Below are 17945 nucleotides of genomic sequence, written 5' to 3' on the forward strand. Positions count from 1 at the left end.
CGGATCTGTCTCTTTAATGAATTGACCAAATTTGAGAATTACGGGGAAGCGCCGATTGCGAAACTTAATTAGCAAGCCACATTGTTGGGAAATGTGAAATTGTAGATTTTAATGGGGAGACTGTTGCTTCGGGTCCGCTTAATTATTAGTACTTATTATCGATTCATTGCGCGGTCGCGTCGAAAGCTTGCGCACCTGTTGAAAAATGGCCTGACAAGTGAAATCCGATTTTAATTATATTTCAATATTTGATTGACCCTTTTTGCGCAATTGAAACCTTGTACGTTCATCAGAAGAACCTTTAACGGGAGCGAAAAGGATGTGAAGTACTAAGGATATATTTAGGTTGAGTTGGAGGGCCCAAATGTGTCAGCAGGCTCAACGGACCTTTGCTCCCCTCAAAAACTGACTTTACTTGCGAAACAGGGTTGAAACTGGTCATAGCCGTAGTCCCCCCACTCCTTCCAGATCCTGTTTCATTTTCTTTAGTAAGTGTTGTAAAATTCCTCCGTTAGGTGTCATCTGCTGTTCCCATTCTTTTGAAATTAAATCCATGCTTAGTTCCCCACTTGATTCGTATTTGTCCATAAACTTCTCCCGAGATCCTTCTCTCTCGTCGTACGTGCATTTCTGATCCGATCATTATTAATCATTCCTGTACATTACCGACCAGATACCAGAAATACTTTTCCCTATATTTTCCAGTCCTACTTATTCCTGCCATTTTCACTGCCGTAAACCATAACATGTGTTCTATGCCCTTTTTTTCTTCCCATACATTCCACATTTTCTCTCTTCTTCTTGTGCCCATTTCTCTTTTCCTCTCTCTCTCCATTTATCGCTTTTGTAATATCTTTTCTTGATACTATCCTTTAACTCAATTTTCCCATGTTCCATCATCTTTCATACTTTTTCCCCTTCCATTCTGCCAAACGCTGAATTGAAGTCCGGCGAACACCCTTCTGGATGGTAGCCTAGCCCTGGGCAAGCGGTTCTGTCCAGGCGAGACCGCATTTCCGCACTACTCGTGTATGGACTATTATTCAAACAAACCCTTTCTGAGCTTCCCGTCAGAGGGGATCAACAACCCAGGCCCTCAAAAGGGGTCTGATAACGAGACAGGCTCGTCGAAAGCGGGAACGGCTCCAACGCAGGGCCCTATTCAAGGACTTGGTGGTGGGCAAGAAGAATAGGAGTGGCGAAGGTGATTATGGCTGCATTAAATGCAGTTTTCCACGGGATGGAGAGGAGGGGGGAATCCACAGGGTGCCTTGTGGACCTTGGATTGGTTGGAGAGGACCGTCTTAGGCCCTGACAATTCAAAAGCGCGTCCCTATAGTAACCAAGGTGATGGCTATGCTATGAAGGACGCTCTTCCACGGGGTGGAGCCTGGTAGGGTCCTCCTCGCATTTGGTGTCGATGTGGGATTGTGGGATTCAACTGTCTGATTTCAGACAAGTTCACGCTCTAGCGGTATAATCTCCTAATAGCTCAATGAACGTGAACGTAATTTCAAAAAAGCTACTATTCCGAACCACGCTCTGGTGGCCCAAAACCGAATGCCGTACCGCTTTCTTTTCTGTAGGCAACCCTACTCTTCTTTAATTTTCCAAACCGCCTACAAAACAGTGCTAATGGGTTTAATCAGCCATCTTTAATGATTAACCAATCGACTTCGTCTCCTTACCCAATCAAATGCGTATAAAGGCCCTGTATCAAATATCAAAACACCACCCTGATTTGATCGCTTAATTCGCGCTTCTTACGATGCTCCACGATATCACCATAACTAATCCTGATTTCGCCATTTTGGTCACGTAAACGGTGTTAATATTGTGTTACCACCCGTCAGACTGGCGCTGAATCCTTTCCCAGGCCATTAACCGCTCACCACGCAAACGGGAAACAAAGACCCACAATTCCATTAAGGGTTTTTCTGTCTGTGTCTATTGTGCGTAATAAATGCAACACAGATATCCCTCTTTCATGTTTCTATAATCCTTCTTTTATCACATTTCACTCACTCACATATTTGCAACGGTCATCATAATCAGGGGAGCATACATTTGTATTTTTAGGGCTTTACGCGCCTAATACGATACTTACACCAAGAAAACAATTTAGATAGATCCGTAGTAGTAGCCATTTTTCCATTAATTGAGAGCTGTTCTTTACCATGACTTCTACATCGCGAGTACATAAGGTCCTGCTTTGTGACTAGCGACTAATAAAATGGCGGCCGATTCAAGATGGCGGATTTAGTGACTAATAAAATGGCGCCCAACAAGATGGCGGAATTAGAGACTAATAACATGGCGAACGATCCAATATGGCGGATTTGGTGGCTAATAAAATGGCGCCCAACTAAATAGCCAACCACACCGCTCAATGGCTGTGACGCCACAGGGGGTGGACTCTAAAGGCCACGTCTACCGTATCCCATTGGCCAAGGGGAGGGGCCTAGGAGGGCGTGATCGTCTCTGATTGGCTGTGACGTCACGAGCTCATCTCTGATTGGTGTGACGTCACTTCCTGGTCCAGAACGAACATAGGTCTTCTACTTCTATGCGCCCCTGTTTTCATATATCACTCTCTATCAATTCATAACTGGCTCCTCCACTTAAGTCTTCCTAATGCAACCGGTAATTTTCTAGACAGCTTATCAGGAGAACATCCAAACCGATTAAGTCCTCTGCGCCTGGTAACTTTTTGTGCGTCAGGATGAGAGATTCTTTCATGATTCCGGGCTTAAAAAGCTATTTCCAGGAGAGCAAGGATTCTTTGTGCCGTCCTGGTTTCAAATATTACTTGATCCACTCTGAACGAGCCCCTACGTATGGATGGTGCTAGTGTAACTATTCATTTCTGAGAAGGTTTGCGATATCAGGAGAGTATAAAAATTGATAGTCGCGCTCCTGAAATTAGAAATCAGTCAAAAATGTATAACCAACCGTTGCATTTCGGTGCTCTTAGGGTAGTGAATTTTCCAAAAACAAAGGGTTAGCTACCAGGAGAACATAAGGTCCTTTGTCCCCGATACGATAGCCTCCTTTACACACGCACTTACTGCGTTTACCGACATTTCTCTTTCGGAATTGTTTGGGTATCAGGCGACTTTTTACGACTTTCTGCGCCCCGGTTCTTAGATATTAGCCCATCAAATCGTAACAAGTGCCGAAGACCATACTTTACAAGATCATTTCTGTGCACCTAATGAATCTTTGAGAAAATAAGAAGCAAGTAAATCCCGATTCTATTATTTGGCCGCTCTTGTTACCATGGTTTGGACACAAAAAAGTAATTTTAGGGGGTTATGTGCTCCTGTTCTCAGGGGTGCTGTCCATCAATTTATAATTTAATTGAACTCCGGTGCATTATCCAAAAAATCTATTAAGTTGTTAAACAAATTCCTTTAAATTGTGATATCAAGATCACATAAACGCAAGTTTAGGAAAATGTATTGGCATACACCAAGAAGAGCAAAGTTCATCGTGTTTGGCTATTAATGAAATTGCTTTTTCTTTCGAATTCGTTGGTGACAACGAACGTAAAAAAGTGTTTTTTCACTTTTTTTGCTCCTGATACACGGAGAAAAATAAACTAGTACCTAATTATTCAGTATCAGGAGCACATGTATGTTATGATAGCAGCTGTTCCTTCTATTTCAGATGGTATGGTGGCAGGAGAACGGACGATGGGAATAGCATGTATCACTACCATTGATGTGCTCCTGGTACGCGAATATATTTGTCGAAAAAGTGTTATTAGGAAAATAAAATAGTAAAAACTAGGTGCCAGGAACGCCTGTATGGGTAAGATCAACTGCTAATCAGCTTTCCTGTTTGTATGGTCAATGACAAAGGAGGTATTTTTTTCCATTTACGTAACAGGCGAGTGGTCATTCATATGCTCCTGATACACGAATCCATTTGTCGAATAAGCCTTAGCACCATCAGGAGCATGTTAATTATTAACGGTCCTTATTAGCCATGGATTAGGTACGAATACTCACCTCGTAACGGTTAAGACTCGGACTCTAACCTCACAGGTTCTGAGTTCGAATCCCACAGCTTGCCAGTTTTTAGCGGTGCAGAACATCTCCTGGCGACCATGCTTCGGAGGGCATGTAAAGCTGGCGGTCCCGGAAGTCAGAGCACGACAGTCGGTTGTTGATGCGACCTGAAAACGTCTGTACCTAGGGAGTCCCATACGGTACAATACAACAAAAATCGTATTCACAATTTACTGCAGAATGTCTAAATCTCTAGCAATTGAAACATCCAAAAGGATTTGGGATATACGGGTACACTGAAAAAAGTATTAGGAGAATATAATGCACGAGATGAAGGATTGTTGCATTCCTCTGCGTTTGTGGGGCCTTTAACAAAAAATTTATATCAGAAGGATATAATACAAGAGAAAATGTTGATCAAAATACATGTAAAATAGCACTGATAACACTTAAAAATACAGTACAGTTTAAAAGCTTCAATCATCAACGCTAAGGCCGTCCACAGCACAGTAACCCATAAGATACGACTTTTCCAAGCGATCCCTCCCTTTCATGGCCTCAGTCGCGCACACTTCCGTAAGGGGTACGCTCATGTAAGGTATCACATTATGAACTTTGTGCTTGTTAAAGTTACCATCATTACCAAAAAGCTCCAAGCGTTCGTAGATGCAGACGAGGTAACTTTTAAAACGTACATTGTCGGGAATCGACCCCTTCAACAGTTGCTCCTTCACATACTCCTTTGCTACCTCAGCTACTAAAGCGCACTCCGTATCGTAAGGCTCGCTGATTTTGTACCAAATATCGTATATTTCCATCGGTAGCTGAAACAACACGTAGAAGATCGCCCTTGACGTATAATGGATACTCACGCGTTTTGCCCACACACCTCCACTAAAGAGGAAGACGATTATAAAGAGGGACTTCATCATTGGTTTATCTACTCCTAACGTTTGCCACCCAAATTATTTATACGCAGATCGATGGGGTTATCAATTTGATATTTCAACGCGACATAAATAGTATATGTGGCATGTGATGTCAGCTAATATTTACAAAATTACAAGTATCCTCGACCTTTTATATCAACAACTTGACCCGCGTGACTAATTTTAACAAACTCAAATAGTGCATAAGTTTGTCTCATTCGACAGACACATCACCTTCAACTTCAAACGTTAACTTCCACCTTTAACTTCAGGTTCGGATTTCAGCGTTCAAGCTTTAACCCCAAGTTTAATTTTCACGCTTAAAGCAACACCCTCGAACTGATTCAGTTTGAAGGTTTTCCTTCCTTCAAATTGTAACAGGCGCGATTAAAAAAGTATCTTCTTCGAATTTGTATTTTGTTCAGCGCGGTTGCCACGATTGCTTTCGGAAGCGAAGGTCTGTTTCATTATTGCTACCGAGCGAGATTCAAATAGCAAAAAAAAGTGCGAGGGTAAGAGGTTTTCCCCTGACAATTTCTCTCTCTTTCAAAATAACCCGTTTACTCTTCCTGTTTAAGCAAAAACCCCCTACTCTAATAAAATCATCACAGAACTGGAACACCTGCATCGCTCATCTCGCAGGTGACATTGTTAGTCGAAAAACCAATTAATTCTTGTCCGATAACAACTTTTTATCAACAGCTGACCATATAAAACATTAAAGTCGTAAAAATGTCGATTAAATGTTCCCTAAGTCATACAAATTAAATACAACAAATAGAAATAAATTCTGTGTCATTTGCAATAAACATAATACGCGAGGTCAGTCAATTTTGGACATTTTTACCCTATTGCGACCTGCATCGGGTAATTAATGGGAAGTTTTTGTATTTCGCTGCGTCTTGATACAATGTTTCTTTATTGGAGAATCAGAAAAACCTTTTGTGTGAAAAGGTCACCGATAGCTTTTGTTTTTATGTTTGGAGGGAAATAATCTTATGTACTTTGACACAGGCCTATTTTGAGGACTGTAGATTGAACACCCAAGTCCTATCAGTCGCCAAGAGATGAACACACACACACTATTCGTGGCTATTTTGCTGGTGGGGGCAGTTCAGTCGAGAAGGGTAAGTTTCTCTGTATCCATCTAATGACCTCACACGCTAGCGTTCCAGGTAACGCAAGAAACGTACGACATTTTTTTCCAGCTGATTGAACCCTACTATCCAAACTGCTTGGTGGAGGCTGGCATCACCCCCGGATACGCAAAGGATGTTGTTATTACGGCGTTTGTCCCCGACGAAGCGAACGTTAAACAGTACTTCGATTGTCTCTACGTCGCCATGGACCTTTTCCTCGAGAACGGTGAATTCAGCAGAGAAAAAGTGATAGGTCTAGCGTCGTATATGACGGAGGCGTTAGTGGATGAATGTATGCCCTTAACAGAACGTGAAGTTTTGCGCGTGGATAAGTCGCTTGCCCTGGCCAATTGCCTCATAAACGCACTCGCCATTGATTAAGTCTCAAATAAACAAGAAGAGTTATGCTTAGGCTAAGTGTTGTAACCTAAATAAAGCGGCGTTACGTCGGAGACGACCAGGAGCGCATAACGCAATAGAATCTGTATGTCAATAAATGTTGTCTCCTAGTGTCTCTATCAATACGGCACAGTTTCCGAAAGAGAAGTTTGTATCAGAAGAACATGATACCCGAGAGAGATGTTTTCTAAAATGCGTTGTATCAGGTTCACAGGAATGCCATAAGCGCATCATAATGTATGGCTACTTTGTTTATATGTTGCGCTTATGGCATTCCTGTGAACCTGATACAACGCATTTTAGAAAAACATAATAGAGGGTGTCCGAATAAATTTTTTGCTACCTTACATTTCTGTAATCCTGATGGATTGAAGATTAACAGTAAATTAAATGAGAGACGCGATGTAAAGAGAACATAAAATCTTCAGATACTGAGTGTACAAAAGAATTTATTAAACGGTGTTTCTACATTTTTATTTCACCTGTTTGTATTTCTGTGATCCTAATTCAACGATTGGGACCACAGGGCCACCTATCGCGTTTACAAGGATTTTCAAAGAGAATCCAAAAACATAAGCATAAGGACGTGTTTCCACTTTCCCTATTTCTGTCCCTTTCTGTGGTCCTGTTTTAAAGGAAGGCGCTTGCCATACATGATAAAATTACCAGAAGAACATAATACAGCAGATCAAGTAATTTTGAATTGATCTGACTGTCTATGAACGTGAAACAATGAAGTTTAGTAGATAAATCTGCGATCCTGTTAGAATTTTTGATAGAGACGTTTTGTGTCAATTGTATTGTCTATAAATAGGTTTTGTACTGCTTCTTGTCAAAGTGATTCCGATACAACATCATAAGTGGAAAATTTCTTAAAATAGAACGGCGCGTTTTACCTCTTCTTTCTCTGCAATCCTCATACAAACGTTTTGAAATTGGGAATTTACTAAGAAAGGATAATCCGCGAAAAGGTGTGCCTGTCAACCACTCTTTTGCACCTACTTATGTCTCTGCAATCCTGGTATAATAGTATTTAAAAAAGAATTTGTATCAGGATTAGTAAAGAAATCAAACGTACATTGTTACATAGCATACAGACTAGGGAGCAACAATGTCCGGAATAACTACGACAGCGTGGTGAGGGCAGTAAACATGATAGTGGAGATAGAAGAGGTGGAACACCGGGGAACAGGGGTGCTGGGGAAATACGAGGAAGCGAGAGGAGGCGCCGTCCCTTAAGAATATAGGCGTGGTATCCGGAAGGAGCCAGGATGCAGAAGGAGACAACAACATGAGGGTACCCACGTGGAACGTACAAGGGGCAAGCGACCCAAAGAAAAGGGAGGGCGACGAATTAAGAAAACAGGGAATAGATGCCTACATGAAACCAAACTAACAAGTGAGATGGCCGCGACAAGGAACTACGTCTGGTGGATAGGGGGAGGGAACAAGGAGAAAACCAGCACGGTTACAGTAATCGTAATCAGGAAACACCGAGCCACTGAGGTTGAGAAATTTCAAGAAACAAGCGAGACGGCCCAAATCAGAATGCCACATCCTCTCGGAGAAAAGAGGACAAGATGAACTCAGGAATCTGAGCGAAATAATAGAACAAAAGAGCGGAAAATACCCGGGCCTCATAATAGGGGCGTTCAATGCGCAACAACAATAGGAGTCTTTTTTGAACTCACAGTCTGGAAATATTGTACTCAAAATTTAATAATAAAAAGACAGTTATGAAAAACAGGTGTGATAACACAAGCTTCAGTCATCATTACTAAGGCCGTTCACAACACATCCAAGCATGAGATACGACTTTTCCAAGCGATCCCTTCCTTTCTTGGACTCGGTAACGCACACCTCCGTAAAGGGTACGCTCATGTAGGGTACCAGCTTATGTATCCTCTGCTTGCTAAATTCTCCATCCGTATCGAACAGCTCCAAGTGTTCGTAGATGCAAACGAAGTAATTTTTAAACTGCAGACTATCGGGAACGGACCCCTTTAACAACTCCTCCCTCACATAGTCCTTTGTTACTCCAGCTTGTAACGCGCATTCTGTACTATAAGGGTCTGCGATTTTGTTCCAAATATCCAAGATTTCCTGCGGAAACTAAAGCAACAATTAGAAGATCACCATTGACGGATACTTACGTATTTCGCCAACGCTCCTCCACCAAGAAGGAAGACGATCACGAAGAGGGATTTCATCACTACTTGTTCTATTAACTCGTAACGTTTGCGATCCGAACTATTTATACGAAGTGCGATGAGGTTATTGATGTTTTCACAAGTTGGACCTTTGTATGTCGGTAATACTTTATTGCTACAATAATATTTATTTATACTTGCACAAAAATTGCTTACAAACGTTATTGAATAATTCGTAAATAAAAAACTGATTGTGTCAGAGACCAATCACCAAAGTGAGCACTTTCCAATGGTACCTACTCGAATGTTGGTTGGTATTAATTTTAGAACTGACTGTAGGTACATAGGTAGGTACTCGGGATTGTCCTAACGAAGGCGCCTAGTGATTTTCTCGGTTTTTGAGACCTATGAAATTGTTGCTACACCATTTACATACGCATCTCACGAGGAATGTTGGTTGGTGTAGATCCATAATGTAAAGGAGAAAAAATAACGGCTCCCCTTTGGACGTTCTTATTCACTTTTATAAAGATGATGCTTGGACCGGGAGAACATAATGTTTGGTCGTCCTCTAAGAGAGGAGTTTATCTAGGAGAGCTGTGTTTCAACAAATTTTGCATTTCCTAGCGTTTTTGTGATCCTCTACAGCCTCTTTACAAAGCTGAAATTTGTATCATGGGGATCTTTGAATAAATTTTACTTTCCCCGCGTCTCTACAATCCTGTTTCACTCTTCTGCAGAACAAGAGAACATGTGAACGGGAGGTGTAGTCACCTTTACCCGTTTGTTTTGCATTTAGAGGTCCCGTTACAAATAGAAAAAAGAAATGTTTGTTCCTCGCATTTCTGTGGCTTTTGATTTGTTTTCTAAGAAGAAACCAGGCAGCACTTAGGCACACTAAAGGTCCATTGTGCATACCCATTTTCTTTCGCAACTACTCGTAGATTCAAAGCCCGTTTTTCCATGAAAGATAGGACCCTGTTAATCCTAAGTTGTTGCTCCGTGATTTCAGATAACTGTGGCCAAGTGCTGATCAGGACGTCACAGTGGCAGACCGACCACATATTATCCTTCTCTTGTTCTGGACCCTCAACAGGCTTGCGCCCAATTACAGAGTGGCCCGCATAATGCTGTTTAGAGGTGTCCCTGCAGAAGGTCTTAAGTTGTTCTATACTACTCCGTTATTTACCTTACGAATTAGGAAAACTGCAGGAAAACCTAATTCGGAGTAGCCGGCAGAATGCTCGAAACTGGTCTAAGGTAATTCCAGGGGTAATTCCCATCTCTGCCACAGATGAAAAATTCACCTCAACGGGTCCGTTAACTTGCCTTAAATAGTCGTATTTTATAAAATGAATGCGCTCGTTATGCGCTCATATGCGCCACCGATAATAACTCTTGCGCCATTATCTTTTTTAGACATCCGCAAAAACAATGGGGGGGGGGGGCAAGTGAACGTAGCCCCCCCCCCCCCCCCCCCCGTATGTATTTTGTCGCTTGTAACTAGGTCACCTGATACATTTGGTTATGCGCTCAATTGCGCCACTTGAATTAAAGCTAGCGCCATTACGGTTAAGCCATGAAAAATTTTGAAAAAGTGGGGGGGGCTAACTTAACGTTTTCAAAAGTTACGTTTTTTAACAGGTTTTTTCTACTACATCGTACCTTTCATCATGCGCTAAAATGAGCCGTACGAACCCGTTCAAGGTTCGAGTTCCACTAAGGTGTTTTCTTCGTTTCTCGAAAGATCTGCAGTTTACAGCTGTTACGGCGTCACTTACAGGATCGCATAATTTATTATTTATTATTTATTATTTATTATTTATTATTTATTATTTATTATTTATTATTTATTATTTATTATTTATTATTTATTATTTATTATTTATTATTTATTATTTATTATTTATTATTTAGTATTCTTCTTTTTCTGGGCCCTTGCATCCAATTACAGGGTGAGCCTGCAGAAGGTCTTAAGTAATACCTGAAGACGTGCCTGGTACTTTACGTTTTGGTGACACGGAAATATCATTCCCAAAAGTTAAGTTTACATCAGGAAAACATAATACATAGGAAGATGCCCGCTGATGAATTTTACATGTGGTTACGTCTGCGTAATTCTGTGAGAGCATAGTAGGACGGAACAGTAAATTGTAGATCTTATATCAGGAGAATATAATACCCGAGAAGGCGTTTGTCAACGAAATCTGTACGCCGTTGTGGTCCTAACCAGAGTTGGACTGGGTCACTGGGTCAACTGGGTCACTAAATTAAACTGGGTCACTGGGTCGCTGGGTCACGTCATACTCTTTTCAGTTAGACCCAGTGACCCAGTTTGACCCAGTGACCCAACTTGACCCAGTTTGACCCAGCGACCCAATTTCACCCGGGGACCCAATTCGACCCAGTCACCTAGTTTGATCGAATAACGCAGTTAAGTCAGTGCCCTCGGTTCAAGTATACAGATTATGAAATAAATGAAATGCTGGTTTGTTGAAAATAATACTCGATTGCTTGACAACTGCCATTTCTGTGATGTTTGCTTTAATACTGCCGTAAAAAGCTTTCCATGTCCCGAATTGTATTAGAATAATGTTATTTCTTTGCTTCAGGGCTTACCAATTTGCTTACAGGTGTTCATTCACATTTAATTTTTTTCTACTAGTTAGCTTAATCCAAATAAATCTTTTCTCTAAATACTTTCATTGACTACTTGACTACAAACTATAAACAAATGCATTTGATTTTTTAGGTATTAGTTCTCTTGAATGAAATTGGGCTAAGTGCTTGTTGCCGAATATTATTGAGGAAGTTTTTTTTTTAAATTAAAAGTTACTTGAAATTGTTTTGGATGATACCTAACAATAATTTAATTACTGGGCCACCGGGTCAAGACGGGTCACTGAGTAGAGCTGGGTCAAGATGGGTCACTGGGTCAAGCTGGGTCACCGGGTCAAGCTGGGTCACCGGGTCAAACTGGGTCACCGGGTCAAGCTGGGTCACCGGGTCAAGCTGGGTCACTGGGTCAAACTGGGTCAAGCTGGGTCACCGGGTCAAACTGGGTCACCGGGTCACTGGGTCACTGGGTCACTCTATGCTTGACCCAGTCCAACTCTGGTCCTAACACAATAGCTTCTGAAGCTTAGAAGAGAACAGGATAAGGAAGGTGTATATCTATGAATATTGTGTGATTGGAAAATTTCCAAAATGATTCCGAGGTTTCTGGAAAAGAGGTTTGTATCAAGGGAACATAATAAATGTCTGTAGCTCTGTGTCTCTGCTAGTCAACACTTTGTAATAGGAAAGTACACATGAGGATAGCATAATATGAGGTGTTCTTTTAGAGAAACTTGGTTTATCAGGATCACAGAAACGCAAAGTTCAAAATTTGTTGACAAACGGCTCCCCTAAAATAAATTTCTCCATTAGAAATTATTGTATCAATATCAAAGGAGCACGTTGTAGATACTCCGTACAAGAAATTATCGTTTAGAGATCGGCTAGTCCATAATTGGGGGGGGGGGGGAGTAGCCAGTAATCTTTCCCCTCCATTAGCTGGACCTGAGCTTGTTGTTCCTTCAGGAGCTTCTCCCGGACAGAATTGGTACATATTTTTGGGTTCCAACCATGTAGCGGGCCTCGCAAGGTTACCGATAGCATTTTATTTTTGTCCTCCACGAAAATAATCTCATCGACCTTGATACTAGGTCAGCGATTATTCCGCTTTACATAAAATTGCAGTCAAAAATTACTCGCTCGATGACAATGAACACTCTCGCAGTACTCGCGTCTATTCTGCTCGTTGGGGCGGTTCAGCCGAAGACGACGTCAAGCGCTACTTCGAATGCCTGTACGTCGCCCTGGGGTGTTGCAGGGAGGACGAGAAATTCGACAGAGAAAAGTTAATAGCAAGTGCGTCGTATATGACTGAGGCGTTAGTAGATAGATGTATTTCCTTAACCGAACGTCAGGTTTCACGCAAGGATAAATCGCTGAGAATGGTGAATTGCGTAATGGATGAAATATCGGAATATACATTGCAGGCGCCGCCATGTCGAGTACGGACGGAAGCATAAATCATCCCATTGTTTACGGTTGAAGAAAAATATACGTCTTGATTTTCAAATTATGTTGTTTTTGTTCTGTTGGCGAACGCCTGCGTGCGGGGTAATTTGCCGAAACAAGCTTTACAAAATTTTCTTTCTTTCAGGAATTTTGTTTACAAAAATCTGCATGCATTCCATTGTTTTGTAGGGAGTACCATCAAATTTTCCCTCTCTGAAGACATTTCATACACGAGAGTTCTATGAAATGAACTATTTGGGGGATAGCGTACTACCGGAGGGTGTGGGAGTATGGAATACCCCCTAAGAAAGACAGGTTTGATAATCCTTTCTAGAAAGAAATTTCCATGATAGTTTTAGGCAAAAGGTAATTGATTTCTCCTGTGTACTGGGAGGTATCCATACCCATCCCACGGTGTTATGTTTTCCCCCAAAATATTTACAAAAATCCACATGCGTTTGATTATTTTTAAGGGAGTGCCATCAAATTTCCTTTTGTAAAGATATTTCATGCACGAGGGTTCCAAAGAATGAACACCAGGGGGTCTGTTTATTCGAACCCATTGTGCGACCCGGATAGATTTTTCATATCAGATTTTCCTTCTCGTGTCCAAGAATTGTGTCAAGTGTTATTGAAAATATGCGTAGTTAAACGTTTGGAATTTTCGCAAGTTGATCTAGGATACTGTCTCCTAAATTATTAGTATTGGCATTTTTCTTTGTGACAGATACCGGAAAAGTACGAGGAGAGATCATAAAGATTTGTAAGTTTCAATTTTGATGTGTGAGCTAGCTGGACAGGTTGGTGGTGTAGTTGACCGCATACAGTTACCCAGAGAAGTATTTATTTGGCGCCCTGCGTGGGGCTACAGCAATACGGACAAATGAAGATCTAGAGAATTACAAAGAAGACTAAAAAACGGTAAGAAAGAAGAGGTGCAATATCGTAGAAGGAGGCAAAAGATGGAGACGATGGGGGAGAAAAGGACAGAATACCACGGAAGAATTCAACAATAATGGGCAAAGAAAGGTAAAAAGAGATAATAAAACAAAAAAGAAACTACAAGAAAAAAGATGGAAAGTGACAAACCCAGAAAGTGAAAAGAATATAGGAAAAGGGTGGGGAGTGGATGCTAAAGTGGTACAAAGAAAACGGAAAGTGATAATATATCTAGAAAATAAATGTGTATTAGGAGAACATACATTAGAAGGTGTTTACAAACTATAAGACAAGATAAAATAAATGTTCCTCCATTTTTCTCCCTTCCCTGCGATCCTGATACTACAATAGTTGTTCATCCGGACCTATTAATTCCTGAGTGTCAATTAAAGCATCGTGTACTACATTATAAAGGACGTCAGTAAAATTTGTTGCGTCTCTGTAATCCGCAGGAGAGCCTATTTAATTCCTCTGCCCCGCTGCCCTGAGATACAACAATATTAAAAGAAGAATTTAGATCAGGAGAACAATACATAAAAAAAATTTATATCAGGGGAGAATAATAGAAGAAAAGACCAAAGATTGCGCAACTACGATTCTGATACTACGTGGCGTAAAATATAAATTTGTGTTTGTACATTCTGCGAGTTCCTGAAAATGAGAAGTTTGGTATGAGAAGAAATTAATTCGTGAGTGCATCTCAATCAATGTTTTACATCTAATTGCCCCAATGATCCTGATAATAGGCGAAAAAGAAAAAGAAAGAAGTTGTTACCTTAACGAGAAATGGGCATCGAGAAATCTTCCTTTAGCTCTACTCTCCTGGTATCCTAGAGATGTTGTGTCAGGGACGTTTAAGTGGTTTGTTTCTTTACCTAATTTGTTTAAAGTGAGTTAATACCAGGAGAATAGGAGTGTATTACACCACACTTTTAATCTGCCTACAAGCCCTGAAATGACTTATATGAGGATAGCAGAATGGTACTGTTTCTATTTACAGATCTACAGCTCTGTCAACCCAAAAATCATTCTTGGAGCTGGTTTGTATTAGGAAAGCAGAATGAAAAGAAGATTTTCAGCTTCCTGATACAGATAGTTTGATCAGGAGAACGTAATTCAGAGTAGTATGCAGTTCCTATCAGGAGATGCGAGGGAATTAGTGAATTAAATTGTATCTTCCCACAGATTTGTTTTACGGATGCTAAATCTATTCTTAGAGATGGATTGTATCAGGAGAGCATAACGTAAAGAAGGTGTCATATTCCGGTTTTATTCTCCTGATACAAACAGCAAGTAAGTAATTAAAAAAGTGCTTTTGATCAATCAATGTAGAACTTTTTACAACCGTGCTCTCCTGATACTGAAACCATACCCTCGTACCATACGTAATGCAAAACTTATTTAGAATATTTATAGAATCTTGTCAGGAGAACATAATACGTGAAAACTTTAATAGTTTTTGGTTCTTGGACCTCTGTTGCCATACGGGGTGTCTCAATTAATTTTGTAGTAGGAGAACATAATACAAGAAACGTCACATTTTGCGCTGCGTCGCAATTGTCAAGGTTGATTTGCATCACTTCCTGTCCTAGCCTTTGAAATACAGGCCACCTGGAACCTCCCGTCGCGTGGTCGTCACCGTCCTCCAGTCCGCACAACATACACCTTGGTTGCGGTTTGCAGTCTTGCGCGATTTGACCCTGCTCCCCACATCTCCTGCACAGAATAGATCAGTCAGGTCCTTTGCAGTTACTCGCCAGGTGTCCCAAGTCCATACAGTTAAAGCACCGTTCCATATGCTTGATGGGGTAACTGTCAGCAGGGACACAGTGTTCCCCTGATGCAACCAGTAATAGTCATCGACTTTGAAACACGACTTTACAAGAACGGCTGCGCCGCCTCCCCTCAGCACGTTTGCCGACACACACTTCCCTTTAAAATAGTAGTCAAAGTATCAAGGTTTTTAATTTGGAAAATGCCTTTGACCGGCTAATGAAATCCTCCGAGATTGTGTGCTTTACGACCCTACGCAACGTATGCGTGGATCATGTAAGCGTAAACAAACCTTTAATGAAAATTCCCCAATTAAAATTTACATTGCAACTATTCGGCCACCTTCGACCGGGTTAAAACGTACCTCCAGCCGACGGAAACCTTAACGAAAATGTATGTAAAGTCAGCGCGCAAATAACCGGAGTAGTAGTGCACTTCAGGATTAATTAGCATTTCCCCCTTAGTTCCGTAAATGTTTAATGAAGGGCGGCTATCCGACGAGTGGCGGGATAAAATGCTCAAATCTCCTCTCATATACATGTAATGTAAATTTACGGTTGCCAATTATCCCTTTGCCGTAATCAAATTAGTATACTCGTGCCGACCCTTTCGATAACAATATGTAATGGAATACCGAATTGATTGCGAAAGTAATTCGGAGACGCGAGAACGGCGTTTAGCTGAAATATCCCATTTCGGACATCCGATATTTTTGTGAAAAGCCTAATGAGGAGCGGTTGAGATTCAGAAAAGTTTGCTGTCTGCGCCGCCTCACCTCGCTTCGTTGTAGTTATGCGACTCACAGATTTTTGTTTGTTTTGGGTGCGAAGATCCGAGCGAAAGAAGAAAGAGTAACGATGGCGAGAGCAAGTACAGGGGGGGGGGGGGAGCTAACACAAGCCCTGGGCAAGCGGCTCTGCCCATGTGAAACCGCACTACTCGTGGGAATTATGAAAAAGTATTCAAACAAAGCCTCTGCAGGCTACTCGAAACAGTGGACGGCTTTAACGCAGAGCCTTATTCAAGGACCTGGTGCTGGGCCAGCTCCCATTCGCAAGAAGAAGAGGACTGGCGCACAGAAGGCGATGGATAGTGTCAAGCGGGCCCTGCGCCACAGCCTAAAGCTATGTCTAAGTCGTTAGCTCAGAGGGGGCAACCCAACGTCAGGGGCTTGGTCTCAGATCGGAAGGAAGCACTCCGGGGTCTGGATCAGGGCAGCTTGAGAAGAAGTCTAGAGGTTCTGGAGCACCCAAAGTTGCGGGTGCACCACGAACCTATGGGCACGTCTCTGCGGGTGGCCACCACTGAGCTTCAGTCGAGGTGCATTTTGGCTGCATTGAATGTAGTGGAGGGGGACCTTGCCTCGGCTGGCAGGGTTCCTCTGGAATCCGCAGGGTGGCTTTGTGACCGAATGCGAGGACCAATAGACCTTGGGCTGGTTGGAGAAGACCGTTCCTCTTTTTAGGCTCTGAAATGGCGCGTCTATCAAAGTTCAGAGGCACGTCCCTAGGGTAACCAAGGTGATACGGGCTCTGTATGAGTATTTAGGGCTTTGAGTACTTGTGTCTTTGAGTCAACGTTTTTTTAGGTTTTTGAAGATTTTAAGTTGTTGAGCCTCGGTCTTTAGTTTTGAGTTTGTGAGCATTTTACCCTTTCTGGCTATGACCTTTGAAGCCTTGACCTTTTGAATGTTTTCGAACTTTGGGTCTTTGAGTCATCGGTTCTCTAAATCTGAGTTTCTGGTCTTTGAGTCTTGAAGCCTTCAAGTGTTTTGCATTTACTTTTTGCGCTTTGTATGAATATTTGGGCCTTGAATCCTTGCACCTTTGAGTCTCTGTTTCCTCCAAGTCTTTAAATTCCACAGTTTTCGAGGTGATTCTTCGAGACATTGAGTTTTCGAGTTTTCAAGACGTTTGGAATGTTAGGTTCTCAACGCTTCGAGTCTTCGAATACTTAACCCTGAGCCGCCTACCTCAGTTTCATCGGATTTTCGAGCCTTTCAGTTTCATCGGATCTTCGAGCCTTCCAGTGCTCAATTCTCAGTATTTTGGTCTTAGACGCTTTGTTCTTTGCATCTTTTTAAGACATTGAAAGAGAGAACCTTTGAGCATCTGAGTATTCGGGTCTTCGACTCTTCAGCTTGAGTCATCCTTGATCTTGAACTTTTGCGAATCCCAAAATCATGAGTGGGTCAGACCTAAATATTTGCGTCTCTAAGACCCTGAGTGTTTGATACTCAGTCTGAGTACCTGAGTCTCGAAGCCCTGAATCGTTGACTTCCTTGACTCATCAGATCTTAAAGTTTTCGAATTCGTGGGACATTCAGTCACCCTGCAATAAATCTTCGAGCCCTAGGATCCTTGAGCCTTTGAGTTTTAAACCCTTCGAGTCTCTAGGTCTTCCGAGTCCCTGAGTTTCGTAATCTCCGCACATATAAGTATTTTGGTCTTCGCGTCTTTGAGTTTTTGTCATTTGGGTCCTTGGGTCTTTAGACATTTGGAGAAGGTCCCCCCCCCCCCCGATGCTTTGGCTTTAGAC

At 41.8% G+C, this 17945-nt stretch overlaps 4 protein-coding genes across 6 annotated transcripts in view; 2 read left to right on the plus strand and 2 right to left on the minus strand.

Annotated features, from left to right (window-relative positions):
• LOC116161281 (synaptotagmin-7) overlaps positions 1-17945 on the plus strand; it is a 650310-nt gene that overhangs the window by 515535 nt on the left and 116830 nt on the right. The gene's annotated exons all lie outside the window — the stretch shown is intronic.
• On the minus strand, positions 4393-5043 carry LOC116161297. Its single transcript, XM_031474612.1, has 2 exons — positions 4886-5043; positions 4393-4837 (listed from the first exon to the last, which is right to left on the minus strand). Exons 1-2 carry the CDS (start codon positions 4943-4945, stop codon positions 4490-4492), a joined length of 408 nt encoding a protein of 135 aa, XP_031330472.1. The 5' UTR covers positions 4946-5043; the 3' UTR covers positions 4393-4489.
• LOC116161299 lies at positions 5179-6590 on the plus strand. 2 transcript variants are annotated; one of them, XM_031474615.1, is made up of 3 exons: positions 5179-5214; positions 5957-6069; positions 6118-6590. In XM_031474615.1, exons 2-3 carry the CDS (start codon positions 6010-6012, stop codon positions 6460-6462), a joined length of 405 nt encoding a protein of 134 aa, XP_031330475.1. In that variant the 5' UTR covers positions 5179-5214; positions 5957-6009; the 3' UTR covers positions 6463-6590. The 2 variants fall into 2 exon arrangements, with proteins under 2 accessions (XP_031330475.1, XP_031330474.1); XM_031474614.1 differs by lacking the exon at positions 5179-5214 and adding an exon at positions 5393-5454.
• On the minus strand, positions 8182-8793 carry LOC116161298. Its single transcript, XM_031474613.1, has 2 exons — positions 8634-8793; positions 8182-8592 (listed from the first exon to the last, which is right to left on the minus strand). The coding sequence occupies exons 1-2, from the start codon at positions 8688-8690 to the stop codon at positions 8245-8247; spliced, it is 405 nt and encodes a 134-aa protein (XP_031330473.1). The 5' UTR covers positions 8691-8793; the 3' UTR covers positions 8182-8244.

This window comes from Photinus pyralis, unplaced genomic scaffold (assembly GCF_008802855.1).
Source record: "Photinus pyralis isolate 1611_PpyrPB1 unplaced genomic scaffold, Ppyr1.3 Ppyr1.4_LG10, whole genome shotgun sequence".
NCBI classification, from domain to species: domain Eukaryota; kingdom Metazoa; phylum Arthropoda; class Insecta; order Coleoptera; family Lampyridae; genus Photinus; species Photinus pyralis.

What these genes read in the sequence shown, in the direction of transcription:
- LOC116161297 (XM_031474612.1), bottom strand. Translation starts at nt 4,945, where the DNA reads ATGATGAAGTCCCTCTTTATAATCGTCTTCCTCTTTAGTGGAGGTGTG. An exon ending in GAGGTGTGTGGGCAAAACGC is followed by an intron (nt 4,838 to 4,885) that starts GTGAGTATCCAT and finishes GTGTTGTTTCAG; the next exon opens with CTACCGATGGAAATATACGA.
- LOC116161299 (XM_031474615.1), top strand. Translation starts at nt 6,010, where the DNA reads ATGAACACACACACACTATTCGTGGCTATTTTGCTGGTGGGGGCAGTT. An exon ending in GGGCAGTTCAGTCGAGAAGG is followed by an intron (nt 6,070 to 6,117) that starts GTAAGTTTCTCT and finishes CTAGCGTTCCAG; the next exon opens with GTAACGCAAGAAACGTACGA.
- LOC116161298 (XM_031474613.1), bottom strand. Translation starts at nt 8,690, where the DNA reads ATGAAATCCCTCTTCGTGATCGTCTTCCTTCTTGGTGGAGGAGCGTTG. An exon ending in GAGGAGCGTTGGCGAAATAC is followed by an intron (nt 8,593 to 8,633) that starts GTAAGTATCCGT and finishes TTGTTGCTTTAG; the next exon opens with TTTCCGCAGGAAATCTTGGA.